Here is a 13287-nt window from a genome sequence, read left to right as displayed (position 1 = left end):
ACATAGCCGCTCTTTAGTGTAGATGCATGCTGATTTTATCAGACGATGCCGTGATTATAAATGAGAGACTCCTGGTTAACATGTATTAAAAGGGGTCGTGTTTAGTCACTATTCAGTGTGGTATTTTTTGACAATATGCACTCATCATGACAGTAAAATAGGGCATTCTGAGTCAATATACTGCAGTATTTCCTCTCAATCAGTAGAAGATATGGTTAACACCCACTCATGCATGAAAAAACGATACCGTCTTGTACCGTGAAACCGGTATAACTTTAAAACTCCTGGTTAACATGTATTAAAAGGGGTCGTGTTTAGTCACTATTCAGTGTGGTGTTTTTTGACAATATGCACTCATCATGACAGTAAAATAGGGCATTCTAAGTCAATATACTGCAGTATTTCCTCTCAATCAGTAGAAGATATGGTTAACACCGGCTCATGCATGAAAAAATGATACCGTCATGTACCGTGAAACCGGTATAACTTTAAAAAATACCGTGATATACATTTTTGGTCATACCACCCAGCACTACTACAAATATACCCCAGCGACTTAAGACTGCTTTTGTGCTGCAGAGTCACAAATCTCATGTAAAACACTGCAAGATCTGTTGTCTTTATCATGTGACGTCTCACCGTGTTTGAATCAGACCGACGGTGCTTTTTAGAGGATGTAAGTGTCCCACCAGAGGAACAACAGCTATTATATCACTGTAACAGATAGATATCACAGGGACATATTTCAGATTGGATATATAGTACACTCATGCATGCAGCACACACACTCAAACGAAGAGATACTATGTAGCAAATCTCACCTGCTTGATGCTTATATCGTCACAAATGTAACACTATTATCATTCAGCACTAATCTGATCAATGCAATTATAAGGCATGGAGATAATTAGATATTATAAATATTAACATCCGTGTTAAAAATGTTTTTTTTTTTTGTTGGACTAAGCACTTTGATCAGATGATCAGATCATCACTAATGATCCGCACTGAGGGAATATAATACAGCCCTGAAAACCACATTCTCTGACACACCTATGAATTAGCATTAGTTACCATAGTATTGGTGTAAGTATGATGTAAACAGAGCACGGTGATCATAAAGTACCACAGCTGTACCGTCTGATAGCAGAGTAATGTTGTGATTGGGTGCTAATATTAAACCAGAGACACAAACACAGACCGCAATGAGTCCAGCAGACGAGCTCAAACACCGATGTTTGCTGATGTGAGGCGGGTGATCGATCAAATTAAGCCTGGAGCTCATCAGTGAGTGTGTGTGTGCGAGTGTATTAGTGTGCGTGTTAGTGAGTGAGTGTGTGCGTGTAATACAGCCCTGAAAACCACATTCTCTGACACACCTATGAATTAGCATTAGTTACCATAGTATTGGTGTAAGTATGATGTAAACAGAGCACGGTGATCATAAAGTACCACAGCTGTACCGTCTGATAGCAGAGTAATGTTGTGATTGGGTGCTAATATTAAACCAGAGACACAAACACAGACCGCAATGAGTCCAGCAGACGAGCTCAAACACCGATGTTTGCTGATGTGAGGCGGGTGATCGATCAAATTAAGCCTGGAGCTCATCAGTGAGTGTGTGTGTGAGAGTGTATTAGTGTGTGTGTTAGTGAGTGTGTGTGTGTGCGTGTGTGTGTGTGTGTGTGTGAGTGTCGGTGTGTGTGTGCGTGTGTGTGTGTGTGAGAGTGTGAGAGAGTGTGTATGAGTGTGTGTGAGTGTGAGTGTGTGTGTGAGCGTGCGTGAGTGTGTGTGAGCGTGCATGTGTGTGTGAGTGTGTGAGAGAGTGTATTAGTGTGTGTGTTAGTGAGTGTGTGTGTGTGTGTGTGTGTGTGTGTGTGAGAGAGTGTGTATGAGAGTGTGTGTATGAGAGAGTGTGTATTAGAGTGAGTGAGAGTGAGAGTGTGAGAGTGAGTGTGTGTGTGTGTGTGTGTGTGAGTGAGTGTGAGTGTGTGAGAGAGAGTGAGTGTGTGTGTGTGTGTGTATGTGTGTGAGTGTGTGTGTGTCTATGAGTGTGTGTGTGTATGTGTATGAGTGTGTGTGTGTGTGTGTGTATGAGTGTGTGAGTATGTGTATGTGTGTATGAGTGTGTGTGTGTATGAGTGTGTGTGAGTATGTGTATGTGAGTATGTGTGTGTGTGTATGAGTGTGTGTGTGAGTGTGTGTGAGTGCGTGTGTGTGTGTGTGTGTGTGAGTGTGTGTGTGTGTGTGTGTGTGTGTATATGAGTGTGTGTGTGTGTATATGAGTGTGTGTGTGTGTATATGAGTGTGTGTGTGTGTATATGAGTGTGTGTGTGTGTATATGAGTGTGTGTGTGTGTATATGAGTGTGTGTGTGTGTATATGAGTGTGTGTGTGTGTATATGAGTGTGTGTGTGTGTATATGAGTGTGTGTGTGTGTATATGAGTGTGTGTGTGTGTATATGAGTGTGTGTGTGTGTATATGAGTGTGTGTGTGTGTATATGAGTGTGTGTGTGTGTATATGAGTGTGTGTGTGTGTATATGAGTGTGTGTGTGTGTATATGAGTGTGTGTGTGTGTATATGAGTGTGTGTGTGTGTATATGAGTGTGTGTGTGTGTATATGAGTGTGTGTGTGTGTATATGAGTGTGTGTGTGTGTATATGAGTGTGTGTGTGTGTATATGAGTGTGTGTGTGTGTATATGAGTGTGTGTGTGTGTATATGAGTGTGTGTGTGTGTATATGAGTGTGTGTGTGTGTATATGAGTGTGTGTGTGTGTATATGAGTGTGTGTGTGTGTATATGAGTGTGTGTGTGTGTATATGAGTGTGTGTGTGTGTATATGAGTGTGTGTGTGTGTATATGAGTGTGTGTGTGAGAGTGTGTGTGTGTGTGTATGAGTGTGTGAGTATGTGTATGTGTGTGTGAGTGTGTGTGTGTGTGAGTGTGTGTGAGTATGTGTATGTGAGTATGTGTGTGTGTGTATGAGTGTGTGTGTGAGTGTGTGTGAGTGCGTGTGTGTGTGTGTGTGTGTGAGTGTGTGTGTATATATGAGTGTGTGTATGAGTGTGTGTGAGGGAGAGAGAGAGAGAGAGAGAGAGTGTGTGTGTGTGTGTGTGTGTGAGGGAGAGGGAGAGAGAGAGAGAGTGTGTGTGTATGAGTGTGTGTGAGGGAGAGGGAGAGAGAGAGAGAGAGTGTGTGTGTGTGTGTGTGCGCTGAACGCGCTGTTTGTGTCGACGCTGAGCGTGTTCGGTTAGCGGCGGCTAACGCTCATCTCTGACAGAAAATAAGCAACAAACTCACCGAGCTGAGGCTGCGATCACCGGCACGGCTTGACGAGACACGGACACTCGCGCTTCTGCTCCTCTTCTGCTCCTCAGTCGCTTATTTTCTCGCATCTGTTCCTCACAGCCGCTGCTGCTTCAAGGCTGCCGCCATCTTGTTTACCTCCCTCCCCTCGCGCCACCGCGCATGCGCAGAGCCGAGAATTATTGCGATTAAACTTATCACATAAACACAACGCTTCGATTAAACTGATCCTATTAAACTCATAATCGTAGCAACAATCGCATATTTTTTTTCCTGACAAATACATATTTTAAATATATGCTAAATATACAGTATGTCGTAAACAGTGCAGCTCAATGAAATATAGATTTTTGAAATCGAAAATATATTGAGTTTCAACCTTCATATACTAAAATATATTTCAAAATGTGTTTTAGGAGCAAGAAAATACATTTGCAATCTCACAGTTGGGTCTATATATTTATTAAAATCTAATATATATATATATATATATATATAAGTAGCTTACGAAAAATACCCACAAACAATATTGGTAGAAAATATATTTACGTAAATATAATTTGAAACACTTTTAGCAAATTTATTTTTTGGCCATTTTTGTATATTTCGAAATCTATTTAAAATGAAAACATATTATTATTATTATTAATATTATGAATAATGTTTTTGCCATATGAGTAATGACACTGTTGTCCTCTACTGCTTTACGGTTTATTTAAAATAAATTATGCAGCATTATTTTAAATGTTATTAATGTGAAGCTGCTTTGGAACAATCTGACAAATTTCCCAAAAATGGAACAATAAATGATACTCAGTTCCAAGATGTTCATCTGTATTTCCAGACAGGCTCCGGTGAGATGAAGGCTCTGGAGGCCTGTGTTGGCTCGGCCGCTGATGTGGGTTATATTTAACTCGTGTTAACCCTGTGGAATGTCCAGCTCAAGCTCTGATTACAAACTCACACTCATTACAGTCCGTCTTAACGAGCACAAACACAAATCTTCACGAGCGCAGACGAGCTATGCTTGAATTTCTTTGTGATTCTCTTTAGTGATGCAGCAGTCAGTGCTGAATAATGTGTGTGTGAGAGCAAGAAGGACCCTCAACTAATGAAGCTCTGGAGAATTTGGACCAAATGCAGAATCAGGAGACCAATAAAAGACAAACTAATGAACATAACAAGAAATCAATTGTTTGCATTTCTCATTTGTAAGTGGCTTTGAATAGCACTTTCTGCTTAATGAATTAAGGAGCCTGAACAGCTTCAGCATGTCTCCCTCTGGTGCTGCTGCACTATAGTCCAGACACAAATGAAGCTGTATTAATATTATAATAACTCACACAGAGCTCTCCACGTGAAATGAGCTGGTGAAATAATTATTGACTGAATGCACAAACTACTCTATGAGAATCATTAACTTAACTGTGCTTACAGATACAAATCTTCAAGTTTGCGTGTTTTATGTTTTGTATCATATCTGGCTTTTATGGCTCATATGAAGCTCAATTTTATTCAGAGACTCAAACTCAGCTAAAATATGAATTTGCTGCAGATGCTGATATTTATATGATGTAATTCTGCTGCTTGTGATGTAAATCAGTGAGATCTTTCTAACAGTGCAGCAGATACTGACATAAACTGATCTAAATATCAGTCGTGGCTCTATATCTCCAGTAATAATAAGATGAGGCTGAAGTGCTCCAAACATATAAAGCAGTGATTGAGAGCTGAAGAAATAAAGGCTCCTCAGAAGATGTGAGATGTTCTGGAGGCTTGTGAAGATCATTCCTCCGCTGAGGAACAGTGAAAGTAAAGCTTCTGGAAACAAACGCTCCTCAAAAGATCCTGAGGATCAGATTTGAGACTCTAAAACATGATTGATGGAGAATCAAGTAAAGCTGAGCTGCTTCAGTGCAGTAAGTGTTCATCTGGAGATATTATTCTGACGCTTACTTGATCAAAACCAGTCCAGATCTGACACGAGAAGCTCCAGCTGAAGCTGGACGCTTGTACAGTTACACTAAAAGAGCTTTGACTGGATAAAAACCTCACACAACGATCAATCAGAGACAGAAGGAGTGGAGGAGATCGAGTGAGAAACAAGTTTAACAGTAAAGATTGATAATTTAGAGCCTTATAAATTCATGAATTAAATATGATACAGTAATGAACTCAGTCAGTCAGTTGATGTCAAACATCAGACTTGGAAAGAAAAACTGAAACGCAGAAAAACACTCTTCTCACACTGATCCAGAAGCAGACGCAACACTTTGAATCTCCACAGATCCACATGCAGTCAAAAGTGTTTTTTAATAAGAAGATCCTAAAACACAGTGATGAACCGTTATCTGGAAGAATCTAGCACAAACAATCTGAAGCAGCAGTCTTCACGTCTAACACTAGATCTTCTGTGTGGAATCAGCAGCAGAAGAACATCTACTCACGCGCTGACGTCTGCGTGTCGTCTCAGTCATGCTCATCGGTTCTGCATGTCAAAGCCAAAGTCAAAGTTTATTTATAAAGCACTTTTTTAAAAAACAGCAAGTGTTGTACACACAAAAAGAGCTCAGCAGCTCAGCAGGCGAGCTGCAGCATTCTGGACCATCTGCAGTCTGGAAAGAGAGGCCTGACTAATACATGTATAGAGGCTATTACAGTAATCCAGACCAGCTGAAATAAAAATATGTACAATTCTTTGAAAGTCTTTTGAGGACAGGAAAGATTTCACCTTGGTGAGTTGTCTCAATTGGAAAAAAAAAACTAGATTTAACTACCGAGTTAATCTGTTTATCCAGTTTAAAATCACAATCCATGATAACACCTACATTACATAGGGCTTCACAAGTGGTTTCAAATCCAAATCTGATGACTTACAAGTACCTCCCAGCGCAAACAGCATAACTTCTGTTTTATTTTCATTCAAATTAATTAAATTTAGTGCCATCCAGTCCTTAATTTCCTCAATATACTGCAGTAGGAGTGCTAAAGAACAAGTATCTTTTCGTTTCGTCTGCATAACAATGAAACGAAATACCAAATTTCCTAAAAATATGTCCTAAGGGGAGCATATACAGGGAGAAGAGAATAGGCCCCAAAATGGAGCCCTGGGGGACCTCACACGAGTAACAAGCATTCGAGCAGACAAGCATATACAGGGAGAACAGAATAGGCCCCAAAATGGAGCCCTGGGGGACCCCACACGAGAAAGAAGCAGTCGAGGAGACAAGCATATACAGGGAGATCAGAATAGGCCCCAAAATGGAGCCCTGGGGGACCCCACACGAGAAAGAAGCAGTCGAGGAGACAAGCATATACAGGGAGATCAGAATAGCCCCAAAATTTCCTCCGCTGAGGAACAGTGAAAGTAAAGCTTCTGGAAACAAACGCTCCTCAAAAGATCCTGAGGATCAGATTTGAGACTCTAAAACATGATTGATGGAGAATCAAGTAAAGCTGAGCTGCTTCAGTGCAGTAAGTGTTCATCTGGAGATATTATTCTGACGCTTACTTGATCAAAACCAGTCCAGATCTGACACGAGAAGCTCCAGCTGAAGCTGGACGCTTGTACAGTTACACTAAAAGAGCTTTGACTGGATAAAAACCTCACACAACGATCAATCAGAGACAGAAGGAGTGGAGGAGATCGAGTGAGAAACAGGTTTAACAGTAAAGATTGATAATTTAGAGCCTTATAAATTCATGAATTAAATATGATACAGTAATGAACTCAGTCAGTCAGTTGATGTCAAACATCAGACTTGGAAAGAAAAACTGAAACGCAGAAAAACACTCTTCCCACACTGATCCAGAAGCAGACGCAACACTTTGAATCTCCACAGATCCACATGCAGTCAAAAGTGTTTTTTAATAAGAAGATCCTAAAACACAGTGATGAACCGTTATCTGGAAGAATCTAGCACAAACAATCTGAAGCAGCAGTCTTCACGTCTAACACTAGATCTTCTGTGTGGAATCAGCAGCAGAAGAACATCTACTCACGCGCTGACGTCTGCGTGTCGTCTCAGTCATGCTCATCGGTTCTGCATGTCAAAGCCAAAGTCAAAGTTTATTTATAAAGCACTTTTTTAAAAAACAGCAAGTGTTGTACACACAAAAAGAGCTCAGCAGGCGAGCTGGCGAGCTGCAGCATTCTGGACCATCTGCAGTCTGGAAAGAGAGGCCTGACTAATACATGTATAGAGGCTAATCCAGACCTCCAGACCAGCTGAAATAAAAATATGTACAATTCTTTGAAAGTCTTTTGAGGACAGGAAAGATTTCACCTTGGTGAGTTGTCTCAATTGGAAAAAAAAAACTAGATTTAACTACCGAGTTAATCTGTTTATCCAGTTTAAAATCACAATCCATGATAACACCTACATTACATAGGGCTTCACAAGTGGTTTCAAATCCAAATCTGATGACTTACAAGTACCTCCCAGCGCAAACAGCATAACTTCTGTTTTATTTTCATTCAAATTAATTAAATTTAGTGCCATCCAGTCCTTAATTTCCTCAATATACTGCAGTAGGAGTGCTAAAGAACAAGTATCTTTTCGTTTCGTCTGCATAACAATGAAACGAAATACCAAATTTCCTAAAAATATGTCCTAAGGGGAGCATATACAGGGAGAAGAGAATAGGCCCCAAAATGGAGCCCTGGGGGACCTCACACGAGTAACAAGCATTCGAGCAGACAAGCATATACAGGGAGAACAGAATAGGCCCCAAAATGGAGCCCTGGGGGACCCCACACGAGAAAGAAGCAGTCGAGGAGACAAGCATATACAGGGAGATCAGAATAGCCCCAAAATGGAGCCCTGGGGGACCCCACACGAGTAACAAGCATTCGAGCAGACAAGCATATACAGGGAGAACAGAATAGGCCCCAAAATGGAGCCCTGGGGGACCCCACACGAGAAAGAAGCAGTCGAGGAGACAAACTCTCCAAAACGAACTGAAAAATAACTATAAATATATTTTATATCAGACAAATAGGATCTAAACCATCCCAATGCAGTACCCTTAATACCAACACATTGTTCTAAGCGTGTAATCAAGATCTTACGGTCAACAGTATCAAATGCAGCCGTGAGGTGTGAGCCGTGCACGTGTTCTTGGATCTCCAGCGTGGCAGATGTTGGTTGTGTCCCTCATCAAACGCACGGTTCATCTCAAAAGCTCATTAACAGAAGCCTCATAACGATCAGAATCTGTATGTGTCTTTGCTGGTCCACAGAGAGAAGGGAGAATCATTAGAAGCTCTTTTGGATCGGTTTATGTCTACTTTCATGAGCAGACACTCAAACAGCCTTCTAAGACCAATATCTCTCAATGATATTTCAGTGACATTTATCAATCAGCAATAACATCTGACAGCAGTTGTATAATGATTAGTGTTTAGCAATCCCATGCTGCTGCAGTTTAAGTGTTCTCGGCTGAACAAACTCTCATTAAACTGTCTTTTATCCAAAAAAACTAAAATACGTGCTAAGAATTTTCCCATTTTGTAATGAAAACATTATATCTTAATATTCTCCAAACCTTCAAAACATGCTTTTTTTATTTGTATTATTGTTTTAAAAACATTATGTGCACGTTAATAAGGGAACGTTCCATTTGATCATTTTTCAAACATTATGAGAATGTTACTTTTGAATGTTCTATGAAACAAGTAACATTTAAAAAAACGCTAGATGAATGTTCAACTAAAATGTTTCAGATTTAAACGTTCTGTTAATGTATAAATAAGGTTTTTGTGCTAATGTTTTGAGAACATTATTTAAGACCAGAAAACGTTTGCTCGTAACTTTGAGAGAACATCCCATGATCTGCGATGGATGGATTGTGATTGTAATGATTCCTGTTTTCATCTCGAGAAACATTTCAGGAGCAGGATTGAGAAACTCTAAATTTTCATGCAGAATCTTGTCCACATGATGGTGAGTAAATGATGACAAACTCATCAACCCTTTAACTGTATGATTGAACCCTTTTATTATTCCCAGTTTCAAACTGCTGTAACTTCAACTTATCTAAAAATCATGTCTTTGAATCATCTGATGAACATCTTTGACTGAAGCCTTGCGTCATTTAATAAAGTTTTGGGTAACACTTTACAATACGGTTCCATTTATTAACACAAGTGAACTAAAATAATTCTAAAGGATTTATTAATCTTACTTAATGTGATTTTTAGCATTTACTAACACATTATTAAAATCAAATGTTGCATCTGTTAATATTATTTAATGGAGTTGAGCTAATATGAACTAACACACTTTATCTAACACAGTATTTTTGTCTTGTTTTTCACTACAAATATCTAAACATCCTTAAATCAAGAAGATACATTTTTAAAACAAAAAATTTATTAATTAATTAAAAATTATTTTGGCAGTGGGGTCAGAAAAAAAACTTAATTCAAAAGGAATACAAGATAATTTTTCTGACCCCACTCGGAAATATTTGTTCTTGTTTTAATCATAATTTTGCTTAATTTTAATGCATTTTTCAGAAATTAAGACTTAATATCTTAAGTCATTTTGCATATTTCTTTAAAAATTTTAACTAACATTATTAAATACTGTAACAAATGTATTGTTCATTGTTAATGCATTAACTAATGGGACCTTAATGTAATTTTTGATATAAATGCAATTGTTATGGATTCATGGTAACACTTTACTTAAAGCCTTTATATATAATGCATTAATTATGCCTTATAATGCATTGTATGATCTCATGAATAATGGTAACCACAGTTATAATGCATTATAATAATTATGTATGCATTGTTACACCTTTAGGAAGTATAATGCATTAAAACACCGCAAAAAAAACTTTAAATATTATAATGCATTTTAACTTTGGTTACAATTATTTATGAAAAGATATAACGCATTACACGTAAAGTATTGCTGAATTCACTTTATAAACCTGTGTGAGATTTTCTACATGGACATTTAGCAAGATTTCGCACGGACAGTTCAACAAGTTCATGATCTCAAAAAACTAGAAAGATATAGATATATTAGAGTAAAGGCATAAACAAAGAAATTGATATATTAGAGTTATGAGCAGGCAGACGCTTGTTGATCCATTCAGTATATTTGATCATGTACAATATGAACTCAAGAACCAGTACAAGATGATTGTCCTGAATAAATATCACAGCACACCTCCAATATTTACAGCATAAACAAACAATATTAAAAACACAATAAAAGCAAAGGAACAGATGCGTAAAGAGCGAGCGATGACCAGCTTTGGATCACGATGATGATGATGATCACGGCTGTGACGTCATTCCTCCATATCTTATATTTCATATGTTATACAATTTACACCAAAAATACACTCGCGTCTCATTTATACAGCAGGAACATTTCAGCCAATCACAGCAGACTCGCCTCATTAATATGCTAATTAGGCTCATTATAGTATTCATGAGGATGTCAGTGATCTGCTGCATCGAGCAAATCTGTAAAAATCAGCAAATCGGCACTAATCTTGTGAATTCCTTCAGTGGATGGCAGACATCATCCAGACATTTCACCGACTGAAACGAACGCAAAACACTTTCTAACGACGAAGCGTCAGGGAAAACCAACGGCAGCAGGATCAGAGGCAGGAGTCGAATCTGCTCTTCACAGTCTTGATGCATCCAGACGGATGAGGGTTCATCTTGAAGATACACAAGCCGACTGTACACACACACACCCACACACACACACACACACAAACTCGCTCGCTCACACACACACACACACACACACACACACAAACTCGCTCGCTCGCTCACACACACACACACACACACACACAAACTCGCTCGCTCGCTCACACACACACACACACACACGGATGGTCGTTCCGTTAGCCTGAGTTCAGATACTCCAGCGCCACTTCATAGCAGAACTTGTACTGATCCTGCAGAAAGACACACAGAGAACACAACAATCATCACTACAGGGATTCAGCATGTCCAGCAGAAAGCCTGTTTTGTCATTACGCCACATACAATAACATTAGGAAGTGCTAGAAGAACATTTGTATGAATTTTGATGATGAACTGATGACACTCTGAACCAGTGTTATTTTAGTAGTTTTTGTTATTATTTTTGAATTAGTTCTCTCTTTTTTTAAAATCTCTTTTCATTTTCATTTCAATAATATAATAATGTTTTTATGTGTTTTTGTCATTTTTATTATTTTTTCTTTCTTTGTTTCTTTCTTTCATTTTAAAATATGTCTGTTTAGTTTGTATAAATTTTTATTCCAGTTTGAGTGATTTTGGTACAGCAATGTATTTAGTTAAAATCGTATTAATCTTGTTGTGTGTTTTTGACATTTATATATATATATATATAGTTTTTTATTTTTATTATTTATAATTATAATTTTCATAATTTTATTTCAGTTTTGGTTATTTTGATTCATCAACTTTAATTACAATGTTATTTTGTGTGTGTTTTGATTCATTTTTCCTTCTTTTTTTATTATGTCTATATCGTTTTTAATAAATTTTTATTTTAGTTTGCACATCATGTTATTTAGTAAAAATTTTATTGGATTTGATTTGGTCTTTTTTTCTTTCTTTTTTAAATGTCTATATAATTTTTTTAAACTTTTTTAGTTTTATAAATATATATAATATATATTCTTAAAGTGTTAAACTGATTGAAAATCTTTTTTTTGTTTAAATCAAGTAACACAATCTAACACAAATGTTTTTTAATGGTTTTAGTTTTAGTTAACTGTGCACAGTGCAGGTTTTGTCCAGAACTGATCCTGATGTTAGGAGATATTCTGCTCTGTGTGGCTCAGTGAGCTGTGAGTCAGTACCAGCAGATCCACCATGTTGGGCTTGTTGTTGCGCAGGGTTTTGACGGCGTTAAACACGTCGACCGAGCGCTGATGCCGCAGCATTTCACTCACGATGCTGATGGCACAAAACATCCCGCTGCGACCGCCGCCGTTCCTGACGGGACCAAAGAAAACACACTTAAAACAAAGACACCGGCTGTTCTGACCGCTGCTCAGTCAAGTCAATAAATGCTGTTACAGTCACGTAAAACAGATTCAGAGATTCACTGATCGATCAGAAACACAACACAGATCATCTTCTACTGTCTGCTGTGGATGTGTGTGTGTGTGTGTGTGCATCTGAGTGTGTGTGTGAGTGTGTGTGTGAGTGTACCTGTTTTTCTATTCTGGTGGGGACTTAAACCTGAATACACACAGACATGGGGACTCATGGGGACTCGTGTCACGGTGGGGACCTAAATTGAGGTCCCCATGGGTAAACAAGCTTATAAATCACACAGAATGGAGTGTATTGAAAATCTGAAATAGCAGAAAGTCTCCTGTGAGGGGTAGGTTTAGGGGTAGGGTTGGTGTAGGGCAATAGAATATACGGTCTGTACAGTATATGTGTGTGTGTATGTGTGTGTGCATGTGTGTGTGTGTGTGTGTGTGTGTGTGTGTGTGTGTGTGTTGTCGCAGGTGTAGTGAGTGTGTTTGGCCACTAGATGGGAGTCTTTCTCTTCTCTTCACATCACATCAAACACACATCTAGTCAATCAAAGGCCTTCAGATGATGATCGATCTGTTTCCTGCTGTGATCAGAGAGGATTATGGGATTGTGTGAAGAGTCTGACGCTCCTGTTGTGCTGGACCGAAATTACTAATCTTCAGAAAATTTACCATGGTAACCAGAGTTTACATTCCAGAAAAGGTGAGTTTAAAAGTGTTTAAGTGTGTGTGTGTGTGTGTGTGAGTGTGTGAGTGTGTGTGTGTGTGTGTGTGTGTGTGTGAGTGAGTGTGTGTGTATGTGTATGTGTGTGTGTGAGTGTGAGTGTGAGTGTGAGTGAGAGAGATTGTGTGTGTGTGTGTGTGTGTGTGTGTATATATCTGAGTGTGTGTGTGTATCTGAGTGTGAGTGTGTGTGTGTGTGTGTGAGTGTGTGTGTGTG

The 13287-nt window shown here is 38.7% G+C and overlaps 2 protein-coding genes across 2 annotated transcripts in view; both read right to left on the bottom strand.

Annotated features, from left to right (window-relative positions):
- Positions 1 to 3464, bottom strand: part of LOC107574243 (serine/threonine-protein kinase STK11-like) — a gene marked incomplete at its 3' end in the record, with an annotated part of 21045 nt that extends 17581 nt beyond the window's left edge. The window contains exons 1-2 of the mRNA XM_016260693.1: positions 3303 to 3464; positions 640 to 714 (exon numbers count right to left, since the gene is read on the bottom strand). The remainder of the gene's footprint in view (positions 1 to 639; positions 715 to 3302) is intronic.
- Positions 3465 to 11119: 7655 nt separating this feature from the next.
- LOC107574242 (receptor-type tyrosine-protein phosphatase mu-like) overlaps positions 11120 to 13287 on the bottom strand; it is a 49390-nt gene continuing 47222 nt past the window's right edge. The window contains exons 12-13 of the mRNA XM_016260692.1: positions 12159 to 12294; positions 11120 to 11243 (exon numbers count right to left, since the gene is read on the bottom strand). Of these exons, the coding sequence (XP_016116178.1) occupies positions 11190 to 11243; positions 12159 to 12294 (190 nt within the window). The 3' untranslated portion in view covers positions 11120 to 11189. The remainder of the gene's footprint in view (positions 11244 to 12158; positions 12295 to 13287) is intronic.

Source organism: Sinocyclocheilus grahami, unplaced genomic scaffold (assembly GCF_001515645.1).
Source record: "Sinocyclocheilus grahami isolate Dianchi unplaced genomic scaffold, SAMN03320097.WGS_v1.1 scaffold2159.1, whole genome shotgun sequence".
Classification (NCBI taxonomy): Eukaryota; Metazoa; Chordata; class Actinopteri; order Cypriniformes; family Cyprinidae; genus Sinocyclocheilus; species Sinocyclocheilus grahami.
Note: the sequence above shows the minus strand (reverse complement) of the source record. Positions and strands in the feature narration are given on the sequence as shown.